This window comes from Mirounga angustirostris, unplaced genomic scaffold (assembly GCF_029215605.1).
Source record: "Mirounga angustirostris isolate CCGP_5_RB_7025 unplaced genomic scaffold, mMirAng1.0.hap1 SCAF_15, whole genome shotgun sequence".
NCBI classification, from domain to species: Eukaryota; Metazoa; Chordata; class Mammalia; order Carnivora; family Phocidae; genus Mirounga; species Mirounga angustirostris.
Window position 1 is genome coordinate 1312970 of NW_026991723.1, and position 22993 is coordinate 1335962.

Here is a 22993-nt window from a genome sequence, read left to right on the forward strand (position 1 = left end):
CGTTTCCCTCATCCTGGCCAGCACTTGCAATTTTCCTGGTGGTGTTTTCTTGTAAAAACTGTAGCCATCCTAGCGGGTGTGGGGTGGTATCTCGTTGGTTTGGATGTGCCTTCCAGTGACATCCACACGACTAAGAATGTTGAGCATCTTTCCTGAGCTTGTTGGCTGTTTGTACCTCATCCTGAGAGAAATGTCTGTTCGAGGCCTTTGCCCGTTTAAAAGCTGATTTGTGTGTCTCCCTGTCCTCGAGCTGTGAAGCTCCGTGTGTGTTCCAGACACTGGGCCCTCATCGGAACTGTGACTTGCAAATACTCTCTCCCGTTCTCCATGTTGTCTTTTCACTTTCTTCCTAGTGTCCTTTAGTGAGCAAAGGTTTTGATGATACACAATTTAATTTTTCTTTTGTTGCTTGTGCTTTTGGTGTCCTATCTGGGAATCCATGCCCAAATCCAGGGTCATGAAGATGTGCTCCTGTGTCCTCTTCTTACCGTCTTATAGCCTTAGGCCTTATATTTAGGTGGTTGATCCATTTTTAGTTAATTTTAGTTAATTTTAGTTACATTTTGTATATGATGTGAGGTAGGGATTCGACTTCAATCTTTTGATATCCTGTTGTCCTGGCACCGTGGTAAGGCCCCCTGGGATGGCAGTCCCTCTAGGGGTCAGAGGGCCTGACCCGTAGCTCTAAGCTGCCCGTGGTGACGTGGTGGGGGCAGCCCCCTCCGAGACCCCCTTGGCCCCCCGGCTCTGTGGTGACAGGACAGTGGTGGCTGTCCTGCAGGCAGGCCTGTGGGACGGCCCATCCCTCTGCGTAGCCTGGTCACGCACAGCAAGGCCTTCCTTGCCCCTCCCTAACCCCCTGCTCATGCCCCCTCCTGTCCTTGTGGGCCGCTGTCCTGGCTCCTGTCCTGTTCCGCCTGCGTGCATGCTGCCCGCCTCCTGAGAGGTGGACAGGAGCTGCCCGGGTCCCACAGGGGAAGGCCCCGGGGACTTGCAACATCTGTGCTTCCTCCGTTTCAGCTGTGTGGGAGTAGAAGAGGAGGAGGCCCCAGACATCGACATATACCACTGCCCGAACTGCGAGAAAACCCACGGGAAGTCTACCCGTAAGTACAGGGCCGTGCTGCCACCCCTGAGCTCCGATCGGCCCTGGCCTGGCCTGCTGGGTGAAATGCCCGGGTACTTGCACCCTGCTGCCTGGGGACCACTGCCGGCCTTGCTTACTGCCCCTATGGACTTGTCACGACAGCCCCACCTGGCTGGCTCCCACCCAGGGGTGCAGCTGAGGCCACTTGGCCTGTGCAGAGACCCCACTGACTTCCAAAGGCCGGGCAGGGTCCTCACATTCCAGCACCTGCTGGGGCCAGGCCCATCCGAGATGGGGACACCATGCTGCAGCTGTCCAGGAGGCTGCCCAGCCCTGCCCACTGCCCACCGCCACGCAGGGTCTGGCAGTGCCCGTGTTGGGGATCTGCTGTCCCTTCTCTGGTACCGCCTGTAGGGAGAGTCCCTGTCTCAAATGCCTGCTGGTCCCTTGGGGGCATCCTGTGGGGGCTCCTTGGGAACAGGTTCATCCAATGTGGCTCCATGGGGGGCTCGTGTCCCTGCTAGGAGGTGAGTTCTGAGGCTGAGCCCATGTAGGGGGTGTGCCCTGGTCTGCAGGTTCCTTGGGAGGGGGGTCTGGCCTGGGGACAAGACAGATGGCGTGGGGGTGTTAATGTGGCCTCTGGTTTCTGTCCTGGGTTGGGGAGCATGGGTGCTCATAAAAGGTACAGTCTGGACGCTGACCCTGGCTGGGGGGCTGATCACAGCCCTGTCATCCCGAGCCCTGGGTTGGCTAGAGGAGTGTTGGGGGGGAACCAGAGCTGGCCCCAGGCCACCAGGAGTCCTGTCACTCCCCTTCAAAGGGAGCCTCCCTCCCGGTGTCCATTCACAAGGCTCCTGTGGGATGAGTCCTGTGGATCCAGTGGGGGTTGAGGGAGGGTGCCAGCACCCCTGTTCTGTGGACTGAGGCTGGCCATGCCCCCGCCCCTCGGGAAGCTGGGTGAGGCAGGTGGGGCGTCACCTTTCCTTCTTGCCTCCCTTTGTGTCTGGCCTGTGTACTGTCGTCACTAGATGACAGGGGGGCTGCACTGGTTCAGCTCTCATCCTCCAGCCCCCTGCACACGGCTGTCACACAGTAAAGCACCACCAAATTCGTGAGACCAGCAGGAAGGCTCTTGGGCTCCTAACTGACCTCGTAGCCCCAGGAGCTGGCAGGGCTGGTGCTCAGGATGGGTCTGCTGTGGTTACCCGAAGAGCACTCTGGTCCCTGCTTGGCAGGAGGTACACATGGATGACAGTCACTGTTAACACCTTATGAGCCACGGGCAAAGCTCAGGGCTGGCAGGGGTCAACAGGTGGGGGCTGGGGTTGCGCCATGTGGCCCCGGGGCAGGGCCAGGGACAGAATGGGACTGGAGCTAGGAGACCCCACCTGTCCCCACAACAGGGCTGAGCGTCCTGAGGGAGGGTGGGGCAGCCACTATGGTCTGGGCTCTTGCATGAATTTGGGCTCAGGTTGGGCTACAGTGGGGGGCTGAGGTCGCTGTTGACCTCTCTAGTATCTCTGCCCATCCTGGAAGCACCTTTCCCTGACCATGAGCTTGCCCACTGGTGGGGGCACACATGCCTGCTGACTGAGACCCTGCACCTGAGCCGGGGTTCCCCGCTGCCTGGTATTGCTGCTCAAAGCCAAGTGCAGGCAACCCGTCCTGGTACTTACAGCCAGCCACCCCCAGGGTATGTGGGGACTGCAGCTTGGTGGGAGCCGGCAGCCCCTCCCTGGCTGTGTGTGTGTGTGCACGTGTGCGTGTTATGTATACGTGTGCATGAGTGTGTGCACAAATGCTTGTGTGTGCATCCACGTGCACAGACACGTGCATGTGCACGAGGAGGGACACGTGTGCGTGAGTGTCCGTGTGTGTAGACACGTGCATGTGCGTGAGCATGGATGTGTTTGCATGTGATTCCGTGTGTATAGACACGTGTGTGTGTGCTTGTGCATGAGCGTGGACATGTGTGCATGAGCGTCCATGTGTATAGACACGTGTGTGTGCACAAGTTTGGACACGTGTGCATGTGTATGTGTGTGCACAGACATGTGCGTGTGCACAAGTATGAACACGTGCACGAGCATCTGTGTGTATGGACATGTGCATGAGCGTGGACATGTGCACGTGTGTGTGCACAAGTGTAAACACGTGCACGAGCATCTATGTGTATGGACACGTGTGTGAGTGTGTGTGCACAAGTGTGAGCACGTGCACGAGCATCTGTGTGTATGGACACGTGTGTGCACGAGCGTGGACACGTGCACGTGAGTGTGTGCACAGACACGTGCGTGTGCACAAGTGAACACGTGCACGAGCATCTATGTGTATGGACACGTGTGTGAGTGTGTGTGCACAAGTGTGAACACGTGCACGAGCATCTGTGTGTATGGACACGTGTGTGCCCGGGCGTGGACACGTGTGCATGAGTATGTGTGTGCACAGGTTGATGCTCGTGTGTGTGTGTGCATGTGCACATGTGCTTCATAAATCCTGTGAATTGGGCTTTCCCTGCTGTTACTGGAGGCTGCATGGCCGTTGTGCAGAGTGTGGGAACTAGCGTTTCCCGCCAGGGTGCGTGCCCAGTCATGTGTCGCTCTGCCCTTGAATTGGGTCTGTGTCGCTGGGACGCGCCGGTCAGTTTGCCGCTTCTTCTCCAGTCAGACGTTGCACGGTGAGGACCTTCATCCTGCCCACGTCCCCAGGGGACCCCCAGGCCCGTGGGCTGCTCTGGGGGCCCTGTGTGGGTCTGTGGTGGGCACGCTGAGGTGAGGACGGGGGCCCACCCGCTGGCCCGATTCACACAGAGTTGGGGCCTGAGGGTCCCCAGGGAACTTGGCGAGGAGTCCCCACCAACGGGAAGGCTCGCAGGCTTGGGCAGCCCTGAGAGCAGTTCTGGCCCGGCGTGCCTGCTTCGGGGGCTGCCTCCCTGACTGCCCACATCCCTCCTTCCCGAGGCCCTGTAGCCATGGTGCCCTGAGGGCACCTGTCACCCAACGCCCCAGGCTCCTGCTGGGCCGAGGTCTCCAGGGTGCCTCGTCAGGGACACACAGGCAAGAGGACACTCGCCTTGGGGCTCAGGGTGTCCTGGGCCCCGGGGAGGGAAGGAGCGCCCCAGCCAGGGCTGCACGGGGAGCCCCGGGACGCTCACCCTGCCTCCCTTGCGACTGTGTCGGGCTGTTGTCCCAGCCCTGAGCTTTAGCCGCAGTGTCCTTGAGCTGCTCTCGATGCCCCATCCCGAGTGAGGGCCCAGGAAGGCCAGCAGCCGTGGGCAGCGCTGCTTCCCAGGCCCAGCCCCTGGCGGGCACGTGGCTGTGCTCCTGCTTTCTCCCACTGCCCTTTACACTCGCGGCCCCGGCCCCTGGCCGCCCTCCAAGACTCAGTTTCCCCACATGACGTCCTGGGCCAGGGCCCTCCTGCTGGGCATCTGCGTCCTCGCGGCCTCTGCGCACCTTCCATGGGGAGACCTTGGGAAGTGGGGTGAGGGGCAGATGCAGGGGCCGGCATTGGAGGCCCTTGGGGGGCCCAAGTGGGGTCCTCTGCTGCCCCCTAGACTGCACGGGGATGCCTCTCTCTCTGCTGGTCTCCCCTACCTGTGGTGTCACTCACGGCTACCAGCCTGTGGCCTGGGCTTCCCCTTCTCCTCCTTAGGGCCCTGGACGCGCTGGACCCCTCATAAGTGGGGGCGCCCCAAGAGCCAGGCTCGCCTCCCACTGGGCGAAGGCAGGGAGGCCCCCCCTGGTGTGGGCAGCCGATTGCCGAGGCCCATGACGCTCCTCTGTGGCCGTGCACGGCTACCCTCCCTCCCCAGGCCCTTCAGGGGGAGCTCCTTGGAGACTCCAGAGCCCCGTGCGTGTGAGGCAGGCCGGGCTCACGTCTTGAGGCAGCTGCAGGCCCAGCAGAAGGGATGATGACGTGGAGACTGGTTTCAGAGTCAGGGGGACTGGGCCATCGTCAGGGTGGTGTCCCCGGGCCCTGCCTTGGCCTTGGGTGCCCCCACCCCCAGCCTGAGCCTGCTGGGCTCCTTGGGGAGCAGGGATGACTCCCAGGCCACCTGTGGCTTTGGCGACCCCCGTGTAGAGCTGGGCTGCTCAGCGGGACTGAGGGGCCAGTGCAGCACCCAGGAGACCCGCCATTCACCACCCCCCCCGTGCCCACTGGTGCCAGGCCGTGCCAGGCTCAGTGGGCTCGGGGGGGAGCCCGGAGGTCTGGAGCAGGACTGAGCCCTGTGAACAAGGGCCTGCAGCCCAAACAGCCTTGCCAAGAGGAGGGGCCGGGCTTGCACAGTGTGCCCCCCAAGAGCTCCTGGGGCAGGTTGGGTGCCACACATCGTTTGCCTCCTGTGGCTCACGAGGAGTCAGGAGGTCAGGACTAGCCCCTCTCTATTGAAGATGCAGCACAGAGATGCCCAGTAACTTGCCCAAGGCCACACAGTGACAAGGTGGGGGACAAGAAAGATTTGGGCAGGTACCCGGGCCCTTCTGATCTTCCTTCTGTGCCTGGTGCCACCAGAGGCCCCAGCTTGGAGGCCCCCCTTTGCAGGATCTTGACAGGTTTCGATAGCGTCCACTCAGACCTGGCCATGGCAGACCAAGCATGATCGAAATAGTGCGCCGTCGTTGGAGACAGTCTCGGGTCTGTGACGGGACGGGAGGTGGGGAGGGGTGGCAGCCTCCTCCCCGTCCTTGTCTGTGAAGGACAGGCATCGGAGGGCCGACGGGCCATCCCTCACTTCCGGTCTCCTCCAGCCTGTTCCAGACCCGCCCGGCAGCCTCCAGGGACAGGTCTCTGGGCCAGTGCTGTCCTCGCTGTCTTCACTCCGAGCCACCAGTGGTTGCCCTGAGCGGGGTGGGGGCCACAAGGAGATCACTTCCCTCCCTTCCTGGGCTTGCGTCCCATGGGGGGGGTTCGTGTATGTGTGGGTGTGCACACACGCGTGTGCTTGTGCATGTGTGTGCAAATATGTCACATCTGGTAGGCGCATGTGCACCCACTTTCGTGTAAAAAGTCCACCGTCGGGAGCCCAGTGTCCTGGGAGCACGCGTGAGGACAGGAGAGTCGGAGGGAGCAGGCAGGATGGTAGTTTGCAGGGGTGGACACACCGGGGAGCGTGAGGTGCGCATGGTAGGGGTGAGGAGGGCAGAAGCTACAGTGGGAAGCGCCAGCCTGCCTGTGCCCCAGCTGTGGGCTGTTGGGGCAGCAGAGGTCCCAGCAGACTGGGTGCCAGTGGAAAGGCCGCTAGGCACCCTAGCTTCTGGGTGTGGTCACTGAGCCAGAGGCTTGGCAGGTGCAGGGTGGGGGTGGGTGGGGAGGTCACGGGGTTAGGGAGGCGGGTGGGCCGGGCCCCCAGGGGACCTCGAGGGCTTTGCCTCCAGGGAGGCTTGAGTCAGCAAGGAGTTGATGGCTCCTTGGCTGCCCTCCCAGCTGGGTCCCTGAGCTGCCCCTGTCTCCCCACAGTGAAGAAGAAGAGGGCCTGGCACAAACATGGCCCGGGGCAGACGCCCGACGTGAAGCCCGTGCAGAATGGCAGCCAGCTCTTCATCAAGGAGCTGCGGAGTCGGACCTTCCCCAGGTGGGCGGCAGCGGCCTCATCCTCCTGGGGCTCAGGGGCATGGCCTTCCCGCCAGGGGAGTGGTGCACCCCCCGAAACCCTAGGCACCTCTGGCTCTGCGGCCAGCCTCTCCCTTCTTAGCACTTGCAGACACAGCTGTTGGGGACCCTCTTCCTCTGGGCACGTCTAGGTCCCCCACCTGGGGTCGCCCTTTGCACGGAGCCTTCCTGAGGGACAGGCTGCTGTCCTCAGGTTATGTCCAGTCGAGCAGCGGGGCCTGGGGTCCTGCTTAAGACCACCCTCCAGACACGGCAGCCCCGAGCCCCCATGGGCCCGGCCTTTCCTCTGTGCCCCTGGGCCTGGCACGCTGTCCCCGGGTCCCCATCTCAGGGCGCTCCCCACTCCCACCTGTGTCCTGTGTGAGGGCAGAGGGCTGAGGGCAGGGGCAGGGGCAGGGTCTGTGGGGAACCGCTGCTGAGAAGTAGCACCTGGCACGAGGACCTGTGTTCTTAAAGCTGCTCTGGGCCACGTCGGCCCCTCATGCCTGGAAGACATTTTTGTTTGTCTGACAACGTCTTTGTTTGCCCTCGACTTTTGAAGAGTAATTCACTGGACACAGAATCCTGCGTGGTGGGGTTTTTCCTTTTAACAGTTCAAATATTTCGCTCCACTGTCTTCTTGCATGCATGATTTCTGATGAGAAATCCAGTGTGACTCTTACCTGTGACCCTGCGTGGAGAAGGTCCTTCCCTCCTCTGGCTTCTTTCTTTCCCCCACTTTCCCTGAGATATAACTCACATACCATACAGTCCACCCGTTTGAAGGGTACGATTTGGTGGTCTTTAGTATATTCACAGATGTGGGCACCACCAACAGCCAATTTTAGAACGTTTTCATCACCCCAAAATTTTTACTTAATATTCTGTTGTGTGGATGGACCACATTTTTTTTATCCATTCATCAGCAGACACATTTGGGTTATTTCTGATTTTTGGCTACTGGGAATATTTCCGCTGTAAACATTCTTGTACAAGATCTTGTTGGACATACGTTTTCATGTTTTTAGGAGTAGCTCTGTATTCAGTTGTCTGAGGAACTGCCAGACCGTTTTCCAAAGTGGTTACACCGCTTTCTGATCCCACCAGCAGAGCGTGAGGGTTCCAGTTTCTCATCGCCCTTACCGGCACTTGTAATAAACTTGCGCTTTGATTCTAACCATCCTTGTAGGTGTGAGGTGTTCCCTCACTCTGGTTTGATCCGCATTTCCCTAATGATGAGTGATGTTGAGCATCTTTTCATGTGCGTGCTGGTCGTTCGTATGTCTTCCTTGGAGAAATGTCAGTTCAGACCCTTTGCCTATTTTTAATTTTTTGTATCTTTTTATTATTTAGTCATAAGAATTCTTTCCATATTTTAGAAGTCTCTTTTTTTTTTTTTAAAGATTTTATTTATTTATTTGAGAGAGAGAGAATGAGAGAAAGCACATGAGAGGGGGGAGGGTCAGAGGGAGAAGCAGGCTCCCCGCCGAGCAGGGAGCCCGATGCGGGACTCGATCCCGGGACTCCAGGATCATGACCTGAGCCGAAGGCAGTCGCTTAACCAACTGAGCCACCCAGGCGCCCCTTTTAGAAGTCTCTTAACAGACATAAGATTTGTGAATACTTTACCCTGTTTTGTAGACTTTTCACTTTCTCGGTTGTGTTCTTTGAAGCGCAAATGTTCGCCATTTTGATGGAGTCCAGTTTATCCATTTTTTATTTTGTTATTTGTGTTTTTGTTGTCATAGCTGAGGATCTTTTGCCAAGTCTAAACCCAACATCATGAAGATTTATCCCTATGTTTTCTTCTAAGAGTTTTATAGTTTTTAGGTCTTACAGTTTGGTCTTTGATACATTTTGAGTTAATTTCTTCAAGTGTGAGGTAAGGATCTAAATTTTTTTGAGTTAATTTCTTTGTATAGTGTGAGGTAAGGATCTTTTTTTTTTTTTTTTTGCATGTGGCTCTCCATTTGTCCCTGCACCATTTGTAAAAAGATAGTTCTTGGGGCGCCTGGGTGGCTCAGTCGGTTAAGCATCTGCCTTCGGCTCAGGTCATGATCCCAGATCCTGGAATTGAGCCCTGCATTGGGCTCCTGCTGAGCGGAGAGCTTGCCTCTCCCTCTCCCACTCCCCCTGCTTGTGTTCCCTCCCTCGCTGTGTCTCTCTCTGTCAAATAAATAAATAAAATCTTAAAAAAAAAAAAAGTTCTTTTTCTATTAAATTGCCTTGGCCCTTAGCTATAAGTATATGCATTTATTTCTGGACACTCAGTTCTGCACCACTAATCTCTGTTTACCCTTAGGCCAGTCTCACACTGTCTGGATTGCTGTACTTTGCAGTATGTTTTGAAATGAAGAAGTGTTGAGTCCTCCAACTTTGTTTTTCTTTTTAAAGATCATTTTGGCATTCTGGGTCTGTTGCAATTCCATACAAATTTTAGATTCAGCTTGTTGAGTCTGCAGAGAAGTCAGCTGATAAGGATTATGGTGAATCTGTAGAGCAGGAGAGTCAGAGTATTGCCATCTGAAAAATGCTCAGTCTTCTAACCCATGGACATGGATATTTTGCCATTTATTGAGATCTTTTAAATTTCCATCAACAGTGTTTTATAGTTTTCAGAGTATAAGTTTTGTACTTCTTTTGTTAAATTTATTCCTAAATTTATTCTTCTTGATGTGTTTTAAATGAAACTGTTTTCTTATTTCATTGCTACTGTACTGAAATACAGTATATTTTTGAATATTATCTTGTATCCTGCAAATTTGATGAGCTAGTTTATTAGTTCTAATAGCTTTGTAGTAATTCCTTACATCTTTCTATATACAGGATCATGTCATCTGCAAATAGGTCATGTTCTTTCTTCCCTTCCAATCTGTGTTACTTTTTTTTTCTTACGTAATTGCTCTGGCTAGGACTTCTAGTCGACTGTTGAGTAGAAGAGGCTGGGCAGGGGGTGACCAGGGCCCCACTGTTCTCAGGGTGCCACATTCAGGGTACGGGTTCAGTACCTGTGGGCCAGGTGGAAGAAGGGAGCCCCCATGTCTTGGCTGCCCTCACCCAACACTTAGAATCAGCCATAGACAGCTGGGGCTGGATGAGAAAGGCTGCCGTCCTGTTCCTCCAGGAGGAAATCCCTCTGCCTGGAAGCTGGGGAGCCCTCCCAGGCAGCATTCCTGTGTCCTTGGCTGCAGCCTTCCAGAGGGGAGTCTCCTCACCAAGCCAGGGAGGTGAAGAGAGGAGTGGTCACACACTCTTGCCTTTCCTACCAAGTTTTTGTAGATTTTCTCTACTAGATGTTTCTTCATTTGCTGTTTGCTCTTAGAATCATTTCCAGAGGTTTTGAATGTTTTTCAAAAATAATTTTTACCAGTTTCGCCGGGGTGTGGGTCAGTGGAGCTCTTCACGCTGTTATGGCAGAAGTAGATCTTGCTCATGTGGCCTTTTTCAAGATACTGTCTTTCATTTTTTGCAGTTTGATTATGACATGCCTACGAACAGTTTGGGGTCTTATCCTGCTTGGTGTTGTTTGAGTTTTCTGGATCTGTGGTTCCACGTCTGCCATTATTTTTAGACAATTCTCAGTCATTATTGCTTCAAACATTTCTTCTCCTCTCTCTCTTTCTTTTCTTTCTGGGATTCCCAACATTCATATGTTACTCTTTCTGCAGTTGTTCTCCACTTCTTGGATATCCTATTCCCTGCTTTTTTCATTCTTTTTTTCTCTTTGCGTTTCAGGTTGAGTGGATTTTATTGACTTAACTTCTAGCTCACTGATTCTTTTCTTAGCCATGTCCATCAAAGGCATTCTTCATTTCTGTTACAGTTTTCAATTATTTTTATCATTTACTTTTGGTTCTTAGAGCGTCCACTTCTCTACTTACATTTCCCTTCCATTCTTGCATGTTGTCCACTTTTTCCACTAGCACTCCTAACATATTAATCATAATTTTTTAAAAAGATTTTATTTATTTATTTGACAGACACAGTGAGAGAGGGAACACAAGCAGGGGGAATGGGAGAGGGAGAAGCAGGCTTCCCGCCGAGCAGGGAGCCTGATGCAGAGCTTGGTCTGACCTGAGCCGAAGGCAGACGCTTAAATACTGAGCCACCCAGGCGCCCCTTAATCATAATTTTTTAAAAGTTTTATTTTATTTTATTTTTTAAAGATTTTGTTTATTTGAGAGACAGAGAGAGCGCACACATGCGTGAGCGGTGGGGAGGGGCAGAAGAGGGAGAAGCAGGCTCCTCACTGAGCAGGGAGACTGACATGGGGCTCGATCCCAGGACCCTGGGATCATGACCTGAGCTGAAGGCAGATGCCCAACCAACTGAGCCACCCAGGTGCCCCAGTTTTAAAAAATTTCCTGTCTGATAATTCCAAATTCTGTGCTATATCTGAGCTGTGTTCTGATATTTTTAAACTTTTTATTTATTTTTTAATTGTAGTATAATTAACATATAGTGTAATATTATGTTAGTTTCAGGTGTACAAGATAGTGATTCAACAATTTTTTTAGAAGATTTTATTTATTTGAGAGAGTGAGTGAGCACATGGGCAGGGGGAGGGGCAGAGGGGGAGGCAGAGGGAGAGAGAGAGAATTTCAAGCAGACTCTGTGCTGAGCCCGGAGCTGGACTTGGGGCTTGATCTCATGACCCAGAGATCATGACCTGAGCCAAAACGAAGAGTTGGGTGCTTAGCGGACTGAGGCACCCAGGCACCCCGTGATTCAACAATTCTATACATCACTTCAGTGCTCATCAGGATGAGTGTACTCTTGAGCCCCCTCCCCTATTTCCCCCATCCCCCCACTCACCTCCCCTCTTGTGACCATCAGTGTATTCTCTGTAGTGAAGAGTCTGTTTCTTGATTTGCCTCGCATCTTTTTCCTCCCTATGTTCATTTGTTTTTTTAAAATTCCACATATGAGTGAAATCATATGGTAGTTGTCTTTCTTTGACTTATTTCACTTAGCATAATGCTCTCTAGCTCCATCTATGTCATTGCAAATGGCAAGATTTCATTTTTTTTTTTTTTAAGATTTTATTTATTTGACAGAGAGACAGCGAGAGAGAGAACACAAGCAGAGGGAGTGGGAGAGGGAGAAGCAGGCTTCCCGTGGAGCAGGGAGCTCAATGCAGGGCTCGATCCCAGGACTCTGGGAGCATGACCTGAGCCGATGGCAGACGCTTAACAACTGAGCCACTTGGGTGCCCAAGATTTCATTCTTTTTAATGGCTGAGTATATTCCATTGTGTATGTACACCACATCTTCTATATCCATTCATGTATGGATGGACACTTGGACTGCTTCCAACTCTGGGCTATTGTGAGTAATGTTGTTATAAACATAGGGGTGCATCTTTTTGAATTAGTGTTTTCATTGTCTTTTGGTGAATACCCAGTAGTGGGATTACTGGATCATATGGTATCTCTATTTCTTATTTTTTAAGGAACCCCCATACTGTTCTCCAGAGTGGCTGCACCAGTTTGCATTCCCACCAGCAGTGCACGAGTGTTCCCGTTTCTCCACATCCTCACCAACACCTGTTATTTCTTGTCTTTTTGATTTTAGCCATTCTGACAGGTGCGGGGTGATTTGCTTTGTTTCTTTATACTATGGATTTCTTGCCTTTTAGCGTGCCTTGTGATTTTTTTGTTGAAAGCTGGACGTGATGTATCAAGTCAAATGAACTGAGGTACTTATGCACTTAGAGTGAGGTTTCATGTTGACCTGACTAGGGACTAGGCTGTGTCCACTGTAGCTGTAGGTGCCAGACACATCACTTTCCCGTAGTTACCTTGTTTTTCCCTCCTCCCTGCTTTCTTTGGGCTTCCCTAACAACAACTTCTTTTTTTTTTTTTAAGATTTTATTTATTTATTTGACAGAGAGATAGAGAGAGAACACAGGTAGGCAGAGGGAGAGGGAGAAGCAGGCTCTCCGCTGAGCAGGGAGCCTGATGCGGGACTCGATCCCAGGACCCTGGGACCATGACCTGAGCCGAAGGCAGTGGCTTAACCGACTGAGCCACCCAGGCACCCCTTAACAACAACTTCTTAAATGGAATCTGTCTTGCAGCTCTCTGAATTATGCTCAACTGTTATCTGTTATATGGTTTGGGGAGGGGAAGTGTTCTATAATTGAATAGTAAACCTCAGTGCTTCAGTGGGCCTGAGGCTCTGGGCTGTTACCTTTGGAAGCATTTCTTGGCCTTTGCTTTTTCTCTACTTTCCTGAGACAGGAAGCCAGTGGGGGCTGGAGGTGGCCACTGGCCCTTCCCCCTGTCAGATGAGGGCCTGGTTAAGTCAGTTCTCTTGGAAGGTAGACTTTTGTTATGGAGGAGAAACATAGTCGCTTCCCCCCAACCCTACCTGAAGTAGGAGCACATCTTCACCAGGACATCCTGAGGTAAAACCCATGAAAGTCTGGGTCTCCTCTGAGACGGAGCCCCCATGAGTTCTTACCTCTGAAGCTAGTTCGCACTCAACCTGTGCACTTTGTAAAAAATTACCATTTAAGTATTCCTCCCACTGACCACCTCCAGCAGCTTCTGCCTCAGGTAAGGTTATCTTGGTTATGATTTTCTGTATTTGCCTGTCGCCCCAGATTTCGGGGGTGGCTGTTTGCCCTATAACCCTAATTCTCTGTGAGTCTAAGAAAATTTGTTGATTTTCAGTTTGTTCAGCCTTTTTTCTTGTGAGGACAGGAGTGACCATTTCCAAGCTCTTTACGTGTTGAAGTCGAAACCAGAAGTCAACTCTAAGTTACTGTAACCCTGTCCAATTAATTGGTTATCTTTTTATTGTTGAGTTGTAACAGTTCTTTACATATTCTGGATACTTGTCACTTACCAGATACTTTCTCCCATTCTGTGGGTTGCCTTTCCACTTTCTTGATGGTGTCCCTTGAAACCAAATGTTTATAATTTTGATGGGGTCTAATTTATTTTGTTGTTGTTGCTTATGGTTTTGGCTTCTGAGAAACCATTGCCAAATTCAAGGTCATGAAGATTTATGCCTGTGTTTTCTTCTGAACGTCTTTATGGTTCTAGCTTTTATGTTTAGGTCTTCAACTCATTTTGAATTCATTTGTGTATGTGATGTGAGGTAGGGCTCCCGCTTCATTCTTTTGCATGTGGACATCCAGTTCTCCCATGTGCCATTTGTTGAAATGACTATTTTTTCTCCATTGAGTTGTCTTGGCACTCTTGATGCGAAGCAGTTGACCGTAGATGTTTGGGTTTATTTCTGGACGCTTGCTTCTGCCCCACTGATCCGTGTGTCTCTTCTCTCTTCTCATGCCAGCACCACACAGTCTTGATTACTGTAGCTTTGGAGTGAATTTTGAAATTGGTAAGTGTCCTCAACTTTGTTCTTCTCTTAAAAAGATTGTTTTGGTCATCTGGGTGCCTTGCGCTTCCATTCAGCACTCCCAGTTCAGCTTGTCAGTCTCTGCAGAGAAGTCTGCGGGTATTTTGATCGGGATTGTGTGAAATCCACAGCACAATTTTTCATTATTTCTCAAGTCCCATTTCTTTCTTCTAGATTCGATTTCCCTCTTGTTGAATTACTATCCTTTAGTGGTTTGGTAAAGGCCTATAGAAATAGTCTGTTTTTGAAAATGTTTTCGTTTCATTCTTACTCTTGAATGATTCTAATTTCTCTAAAATGGATCTAAAATTCGAGAGTAAAAGTTATTTTCCTTGAATTCTTTGAGTATAGTATTCTATTGTCATTTGGCATCTCTCGTTGCTCATGAGATGTCTATTGTCAGTCTAGTGGCTGGTGTTTTGGTTGGTTTGGCTTGACAAAAAATCTGTTTTTTTCTCTGAAAACGTTAAGATTGTCCCCTTGTCCTTGATGTACCATAGATATGCTATAATGCTCCCAGATGTGCATTTGGTTTTTATTAATTCTACTCAGGACTCAGTCAGTTCTTTTAATTTGAGGAATCATATCTTACCTCAGTTCTGAAAAATGTTCTATTTTCATTTTAATGGCACTTCTTCCCCATTCTCTATATTATTTTTCAAATATTTCATCAAATTCACCATTATTTTCAGGCAGCTACCACTGAATGCATCGTTGAGTTTTTAAAATTTTTCAGAAATGATGTTTTTCGTGTCTAGAATTTCTGTTCATGCCTCGTCCACGCTGCCCACGCTGTTTTCCTCCCTCCCTGCCCTCTGCCCCATCCTCCCCGTTACCTCGTGAATGTGTTCAGTGTTTGTCTGAAACTCCCTTTCCCAGTTGTTCATTGTCCTCAGTGCTGGGACCTGCGCTCTGGCAGGTGGGTCTGCCGGTGCGCCCGTGGTCCGCCTGTGCCCGTCAGGCGGGGCCTTCAGAGCGCGTGGTTTCCCACGGCAGCCAACCCCCGCAGGACCGTTCTGTGTTTGCCTTTGCTGGGTCCTTACCTGATGCGTGGGGCTGTGTGAGGCCAGGGGATTCGGGTTTGTCCGGCGCCTCCCACAGCTGACTCTGCCCTGGCCCCATGGCCCTGCGGCTGCCCCAGCCGCTGCTCACCGCACTCCTCCTCCTGGCTCACGTGCCACTTATGCCTGGTCTGCGCCCAATGCTCTGTCACCCCGCGCTCCAGCCCCAGGGGGTCGCCTCGATCCTTGCCTTCCCTGGCCTCTTGGCGAACCGTGGCCCTGCAGCCCCTTCTCCTTGGAGCTGTGACACCTCCGTCTGCCTGGCCTCCTCTCCTGCTGACCGCTCTCCCTGGGAGTTTGGTCCCTGCTGTCTCTCTGCCCTCAGAGTTCACGTCCGCCCTCCTGGCCTCCCGGACTGCCCCGTGCTCAGCCTCCTTCTGCAGCCTCTGGTCCTCTGAGCTCCAGACCTGTCTGTCCCACCGGTGCCTCTCTTGGCAAGTCTGACACTTGCCTCAGCCCACATCTATGCAGCTCAGCTCTGGGCTGCCCCCTGCACACGCCTGCTTTCCTCCAGCTCTCAGACCATGGCCCCGGCCCCTGGGTCACGCGGCCACCCCCCGTTCTTCACACTCGCCCTCACTGCCGCCCCCTGGCCCGGGCAGCACATGCCGAGCCTCCTCCTCCACAGTCGTGGTGCCCCCCCTGCTCCTGCTGCAGGCCCCTGTCCGTCCGCACAGCAACCGGACTGACCTCCAGCTGTGGTCGCCCTGTGCATGCTGTCCCGTGGCTCCCCGTGCTCTTGGCTTGAGGCAGAAGCCCTCTAGCAGGCAGACAGGCCCCCAGCCGCCTGGCATCTCGCCCCTGCTCACCCTGGCCACATTCTCCCCACTCCAGGGCCTGTGCCTCTCCCTGCTGCCCCTGCAGGCCTGGACGGGCTGCTCTGACGCGGACTCCTGCCACCACCCCCCAGCCCCAGCTCTGCTCTCAGCTGTGGGCTTACAGCCTTGCCTGCCCCTCTGATGACAGTCTGTCTCCAGTGTCACCACCGGTGCTGTTCCAGCTGGGTCCCCAAGGACCCTGGCCCCCCCGGCAGGGCCCAGCCCACAGCTGCCCCTGGGGCCTGTGCTCAGCTTGTCTCGGGGGTGGGTTCTCCCTGAAGAGGGGTTTGTCTCCCTCTGCCGTGTCCTCAGGCCCGACCCCAGCCCAATGCAGGGTGTGATATCGAGCACTAGGGAGGAGTCCCGTGGAGTGGAGGGTGGGCAGGTAGAGCAGGGGAGGAGGGGGAGAGAGCTTGCTCACACTTGTGCCTTTCTCTGCCATGGTGGGAGGGCTGGTTTCGGGGTGTCCCCATCCTGGGCCTCCTGGACCTTGAGGTCCCTGTCTGTGCCCTGTGGCTGCCCCGGGAGCCCCGGGCATGTGGGGGGCGGGGCGTGGGCAAGCCCTCCTCCCAGGATGTGGGAGGCGTGTGGCAGGAGCTGGGGCTGCGTGTCCCTGGTCCCGAGGCCATAGCCAGGCCTATTCCAGAGCTACAGGGTGGGGGCGCTGGCCGGCATGACCCCCCACCCCCACTTTTTCCACAGCGCGGAAGACGTGGTGGTCCGCGTGCCGGGCAGCCAGCTCACGCTGGGCTACATGGAGGAGCACGGCTTCGCTGAGCCCATTCTCGTCCCCAAGAAAGATGGGCTGGGCCTGGCGGTCCCGGCCCCCACCTTCTATGTCAGCGACGTCGAGAACTATGTGGGTGAGTGGCCTGCTCGCCGAAGGCTCGGCTGGTCTCCATACCACGTGCTCCCTTCAGGAATTAGACCCCCTGTCCCACTAAATGGCATGTGACCCTGGCCACCCCGCCTCAGTTATTCTGGCTGCAAAATGGGGGCTGTCTTGGGGACCCTTTCATTCTGCCGGCTGTGAGGGGCCCCTTCCTCTGAGGTTTGTGCTGTGTCCCCCTCGGCCCCTCCCGGGCCAGCCTGGGGCCCGGCCTCCCTTGTCTGCCCCGGGACCCTTCCTCTCTGGATCCCTCCAGTTCCAGCTGATGCTGTCCTGCCCAGCCTGCCTCGTGTCCACTGGCCACTTCCAGCACTGTGGACGCCCTTGTCGGGGCAGCTCCGGGTGGAGGGCAGTGCCTGTGTGTGCTTGGGCATCGCCTGTGAGGCCGTCTCCCCCCAGCAGTGATGGCCCCAGCTCTGGGGCCCTCATGATGGCTGGGGCTCGGGGCGTTCATGGGGATGGCTGGGTGGCCAGTGCAGGAGGAGGGAAGACCCTGAGAATGCCCGGGGCCCCCGTGGCAGGGAGAGCGAAGCGACCAGTGTCTGGGCCAGGCCGCACCCCTGGACTGACAGCTGGACTCTAGGGCCTGCCTGCCAGGCACTGCCCACCTGGGAGCCAGTGTCTTCCTGCCGATGGCTCTGACAGACGACGTGAGAACACCATCAAGGCCGAGCCTGTGCTTGGCAGCTGATTGTTCACACCAGAGCCCTGCCTCAGTTACCCCAGGGGCCCGGCACGTGCCTTCCGGGCGGGCCATGTGAATCACACACCGAATTTGGTGTTTAGGCCCGTCGGCCTCTCCTCTCTCCCGAGGTTGTTGGAGGACTGGGGTTGTTGGTCCTAGAACGTCCCACATGGGGTATGTGGCCCCCAGTGTGTCCCGTAACTTGCTCCTGTGTCCCCAGTGGTTCCCGCACCGCCTGGGCAGACGCTCAGATTTGCAGTCGGGTGGACAGCGGGACTCCTTCGGGGGTGCGGGTGGTGGCACTCCCATCTGAGGGCCCCGGAGCCTGGCCACCCGCCTCAGCGTCTCTGTGTCCACAGCTGGGGTCTGCACGGCCCCGGCGGACCGTCGGGAAGGACGAGGCCGTGAGTTCTGTGCGTCTTTCTCCCACTGCTACTTATGAGTCAGATGGGGCACGCTTGCCCTCGCCAGGTCCTTGGTTATCTGGAACCTCCTGTCACCAGCGATTCTTACCCTGATCTTTTCCTCATCAACTACAGAAAATGCAAGAAAAATGTTTTTCCTTTAACTTATCCATTTTCAGAATAAGCTGGTGCCTTAGAAATGTAGGAGTTTTTTGATTTTTAAAAATTTTAAAACATAAGCATGTCCCAAGCATCATTTGGGTTGTGCTTAGACTACCAACATATTTGTCGTTTGCTTGTCTGAAGTTCAAGGGTGCCTGCGTCCTGTGTTTTCATTCGCCTTCATGGCCACCCTAGCTGACGCCCTAGCATGTCAGCGGCCTCCCGTGCCCCAGGACCCTCGCCATGGCCGAGGGAGCGGGCACGCACGGTGGACGTCAGAGCCCGAGCCTCCAGGTCCAGCCCTGCTTGGCGGCCTCCCTGGCACCTCCTGCCCCACTCACTGCCCCCTGCCCTGCCCGTAGGCCCAGAGCGGAGCGTGGATGTGACAGACGTCGCCAAGCAGAAGGACTGCAAGATGAAGCTGAAGGAGTTTGTGGATTACTACTACAGTACCAACCGCAAGCGGGTTCTCAACCTCACCAGCCTTGAGTTCTCCGACACCAGGTGAGCGCCCGCCAGCCCCGGGGCCGCCACCCGCCAGCTGCCTGCGAGCCGCCCGCGGTGTTAGCTTGCGGGTTCTCTTCTTACGCATTGAGACAAATTCAAGCAGAAGATAAGCAGCAAAACGCCGACTCCCCCTCCAGCCGGCCCCCATCCCACTCCCCAGAAAGAGCTCACACCCACGCACGGTGCACACGCTCCCACACGTCCCTCTACACGCACACATCCATACCTGCTGGCCCACGTGCCTGCACACATCCCAGGCGCACTCTCGAATTCACACCTTTAGCACCACAGGGTCGTGCTGTGCGCCTGCTCTCCCCCCCGCCCTGCCCCTTCTCAGCCTGAGCTCCGTGTGCCAGGCCTGCCCAGCTTGCTGCTCTTCTCAGGGCGGAGGGGCCGGCAGATGCGCTGTGGATGATGCACCGTGGCTGTCTGGGGACCGCCTAAGTCCAGGCTTCTGTGTCGTCGGAGGCTGGCCCTGCCCCCAGCCCCTGTGCCCCTGCTCTCCCGGGACCACGGCCCCACCTTTCCTGCCCCTCTGTCAAATCCCTGCTGCTCTCCGGCTGGCCCCTCATGCACCGTAGGGCCTGAGTTGTTGACAATGGTCTAGTTTAAGCGTGGTTTCACTTTTGGAGGCTTTCCATCTTGCCTACTTCTGAAAAGCTCAGCACATAGCCAAATAGCTCGTGTGCAGAAGGGCGGGTAGGAAAAAGAGTTTCTGGAAGCCTCATGGAGACAGAGAGTACAGAGCTGTTCCAGGAGCCCCGACAGGATGTTGGACCTGGATGCTGGGTCCTGTGTGAGCTTCCTGACAGCAAAGACACAAAGGGAAATAGGATGGGTTACGGTATCGGGAGAAAGCCGCCTCCTGCGAGTTCACAAGAAGGACGTTCTCCCAGGCGGGTTGTGATGGCGTGTTGCTTTCGTACAGAGTGCACACTCGGGAATGTCGCCATCAGCTTGGTCTGCTGAGCAGCCTGGGGTCTTCACAGAGAGCCGCGGGGTGGCGGAGCTGGGGGGAGTGGGTGCTTTGGCTTGGGGTTTCCCCTTGGGCTTCTCGGGGCCCCCCCTTTGCTGGCAGAAAATGTGTGGTGCCTCTGGTGTCCTCAGGCCCGATCCGAGGAGCACGGGGGTCACGCACACTTCCCGCCAGGCCGTCGAGCAGCTGGGGCTCTGGTCTACACCGTCTGAGAGGCAGAGGGAGGCCTCCATGTAATCAGTGTGGTCTGTCCCCGGGGATGTTGGCTGGGGCTGCAAGGGCTGGGCCTGACCCCACAGGCCATCTGTGGGGGTCTCAGGGTGTGTGGCCTCGGGGATCCTGCAGTGACTCACACGTCCCCTGACCCCAGAGGCACCTGCTGTGACAGATGGAGAGTGATGTGCCTGCTGTCTGTTATGTGGACATACATGGTTACCTCTGCACATCACCCACGGTGGCCCCAGGTGTCTGGGGGCCTTGGGACACCACCCCTCCACCCTGGGAGAATGCAGGGAGCAGCTGGTCTTGGCGGTAGGAGAACGGGCTGGCTTTGCACCCGAGGAGCCATCAAGCAGGGAAAGAAGGGCATTTGTGGCCGTGTTGGGAAGCCCTGGTGTGTGGTTTGCAGAGGGCCCTGGGGCTGCAGGGCCGGGCCCCTCTCCTGTGGCCGTGGAGGGTCTGGGGCCACCAGGGGCCTGGGCTGGTCGAGAGGGCGCTGGGGAACAGGGAGGGACACCAGCTGGGGACATGCCGGAGAGTTGAAGGTCGCTGAGGTCGGAGTGGCAGGGCTGGGCGTGCGGGCCGTGACGGTCTCGTCCTGCGGGCACGGACTTTGGTGCAGAGCCGTGCGGCTCTGCCCCTCCTGCAGCAGCGAGGACGCCGGGTTGTCCCTGCGCGATGGTGATGCAGCCCCGTGCGTTTTAGTCAGGATGGTGACATTTCATCGGAAAGGCCACCTTTGCCTTTCCATGTCCACCTTGGAAAGGAGTCCACTGGCTTGACGGTGACCACCAGCCCCCGTGGTCCGCTCTGGAAAGCAGCTGCTTTTCTCCAAGCGATGCTTGGGAGCGCCTGGGCTGCGTGTGAGATGCGCCATTTGCCGCCTGCTGCACCGTGCCCGGCAGCACCCTCCTGGGCCAGCCCGGACAGTCCCTTCCAGCTCTGCAGGGAAGGGCTGTCCCCGGTTCCCCGTGAGAGACCGGTGTTCGATCCTGGCGTGGCGACGCCCAGCAGCTGGGCTCCTTCTGCCCCCGTGAACCTTAGTTTGCTTGTCTGTGGGATGGGGGTGGTGCCACATGGCCCCGGGGTGGACAGATAGGTGAGAGACGTGGCACGCGAGGAGGGACGCGATCTCAGAGCCCCTTCCCGGTCGGGTGGCCTGGCGGATGTCGGGCCACTGGTGCCCCTCCCCCTGCGTTTGCCCCAGGATGTCCAGTTTTGTGGAACCGCCTGACATCGTCAAGAAGCTGTCGTGGGTGGAGAACTGCTGGCCCGATGACGCACTGCTGGCCAAGCCCAAGGTGACCAAGTACTGCCTTATCTGTGTGAAGGACAGCTACACCGACTTCCACATCGACTCGGGCGGCGCCTCTGCCTGGTATCACGTGCTCAAGGTAGGTACAGCTGCCTCCGTGCGTGAGCCCCGTGGGGCCGGTGCCCGGCTTCTCCAGGAGGGACGTGGTGTCCGGCCCTCGGGAGGCAGAGGGGTGGGGTGCATGTCACATGTTCCTGAGGAGGGGGAGGCTCATGAAGCAGTTGGACGTGGCCCACTGGAGTGGAGCCCAGGGCTCAGCAGTGTGCATGCCCAGAGAGAGGAGTGTGGTGCTGGGAGGACTTCCTGGAAGAGGGCCATGCACAGGAGCAGGGGCAGGGCTGAGGGCTTCTGCCAGGGGGCAGGGAGGGGAGCCGGGGGAGAAGGGAGATGTGAAGACAGACAAACAAGGGGATCGTAAGGAGACTACCAGGGTCTCCCCACACCTGCCCGAGCCCAACATGGGGTGGGCAGCTCGGCTCATGATCCCCGCCCTGGAACCTACAGGGCAGGGCGGCCCAGGCCCAGGGCTCTCAGGAGCAGAGCTTTCCTGACAGCGGGTCCCAGCTTTGCTGCCCATAGCACACTTGTCCTGGTTCACAGACTACGAATCGCAAAGCCACATGGCCCCATCTTTCAGGGAAAGGACAGTGTTCACGCCAGGACTTCCAGTGTCCGTGGGGTGTGGCGGGCTCTGCCCCCCCACCCAGCGTGCCGGGTCGTGGCGGGCTCTGCCCCCCCCACAGCATGCCGGGTCGTGGCGGGCTCTGCCCCCCAGCGTGCCGGGTCGTGGCAGACTCTGCCGACCAGCGTGCCGGGTCATGGAGGACTCTGCCCCCCCCACAGCGTGCCGGGTCGTGGCAGACTCTGCCGACCAGCGTGCCGGGTCATGGCGGACTCTGCCGACCAGCGTGCCGGGTCATGGAGGACTCTGCCGACCAGCGTGCCGGGTCATGGAGGACTCTGCCCACCAGCATGCCGGGTCGTGGCGGCCTCTGCCCTCCCCACAGCGTGCCGGGTCGTGGCGGACTCTGCCGACCAGCGTGCCGGGTCGTGGCGGACTCTGCCCCCCAGTTTGCTGGGTCGTGGCGGACTCTGCCCCACAGTGTGCCGGGTCATGGTGGACTCTGCCAACCCAGCATGCCGGGTCGTGGCGGGCTCTGCCCACCAGCGTGCTGGGTCGTGGCGGGCTCTGCCCGCCCCCCCCAGCGTGCCGGGTCCTGGCGGGCTCTGCCCACCCCCAGCGTGCCGGGTCGTGGTGGGCTCTGCCCCCCCCACAGCATGCTGGGTCGTGGCGGGCTCTGCCACCCAGCGTGCCGGGTCGTGGCGGGCTCTGCCCCCCAGTGTGCCGGGTCGTGGCACTCTCTGCCTGCCCCCCAGCGTGCCGGGTTGTGGCAGTCTCTGCCCCTCAGTGTGCCGGGTTGTGGCGAGCTCTGCCCCCCAGCGTGCCGGGTCATGACGGGCTCTGCCCCCTTGCGTGCCGGGTCGTGGTGGACTTTGCCCCCCTTCAGCGTGCTGGGTCGTGGCGGGCTCTGCCCCTCAGTGTGCCGGGTCGTGGCGGGCTCTGCCCCCCACCCCCAGCGTGCCGGGTCATGGTTGGCACTTCCCCCCCAGCGTGCCGGGTCGTGGCAGGCTCTGCCCTCCAGCGTGACGGGTCATGGCAGACTCTGTTCCCCAGCGTGCAGGTCGTGGCGGATCTGTCCCCCCAGCGTGCCGGGTCATGGCGGGCTTTGCGCCCCAGTGTGCCGGGTCGTGGCGGGCTCTGCCCCCCCAAAAGCATGCAGGGTCGTGGCGGGCTCTGCACCCCCCCAGAGTGCCAGGTCGTGGTGGACTCTGCCCCCCAGCGTGACGGGTCGTGGCGGGCTCTGCACCTCCCAGTGTGCCACTTCGTGGTGGACTCTGCCCCCCAG

The 22993-nt window shown here is 56.5% G+C and overlaps 1 protein-coding gene across 3 annotated transcripts in view; it reads left to right on the forward strand.

Moving 5' to 3' along the window:
* PHF2 (PHD finger protein 2) overlaps nucleotides 1-22993 on the forward strand; it is an 89827-nt gene that overhangs the window by 44377 nt on the left and 22457 nt on the right. For 2 of the 3 annotated variants that reach the window (XM_064578969.1, XM_064578970.1), the window contains exons 2-6: nucleotides 1021-1106; nucleotides 6548-6662; nucleotides 16632-16792; nucleotides 18432-18573; nucleotides 20979-21165. In XM_064578969.1, coding sequence (XP_064435039.1) covers nucleotides 1021-1106; nucleotides 6548-6662; nucleotides 16632-16792; nucleotides 18432-18573; nucleotides 20979-21165 — 691 coding nt within the window. The remainder of the gene's footprint in view (nucleotides 1-1020; nucleotides 1107-6547; nucleotides 6663-16631; nucleotides 16793-18431; nucleotides 18574-20978; nucleotides 21166-22993) is intronic. The other variant, XM_064578968.1, reaches the window with a different exon arrangement.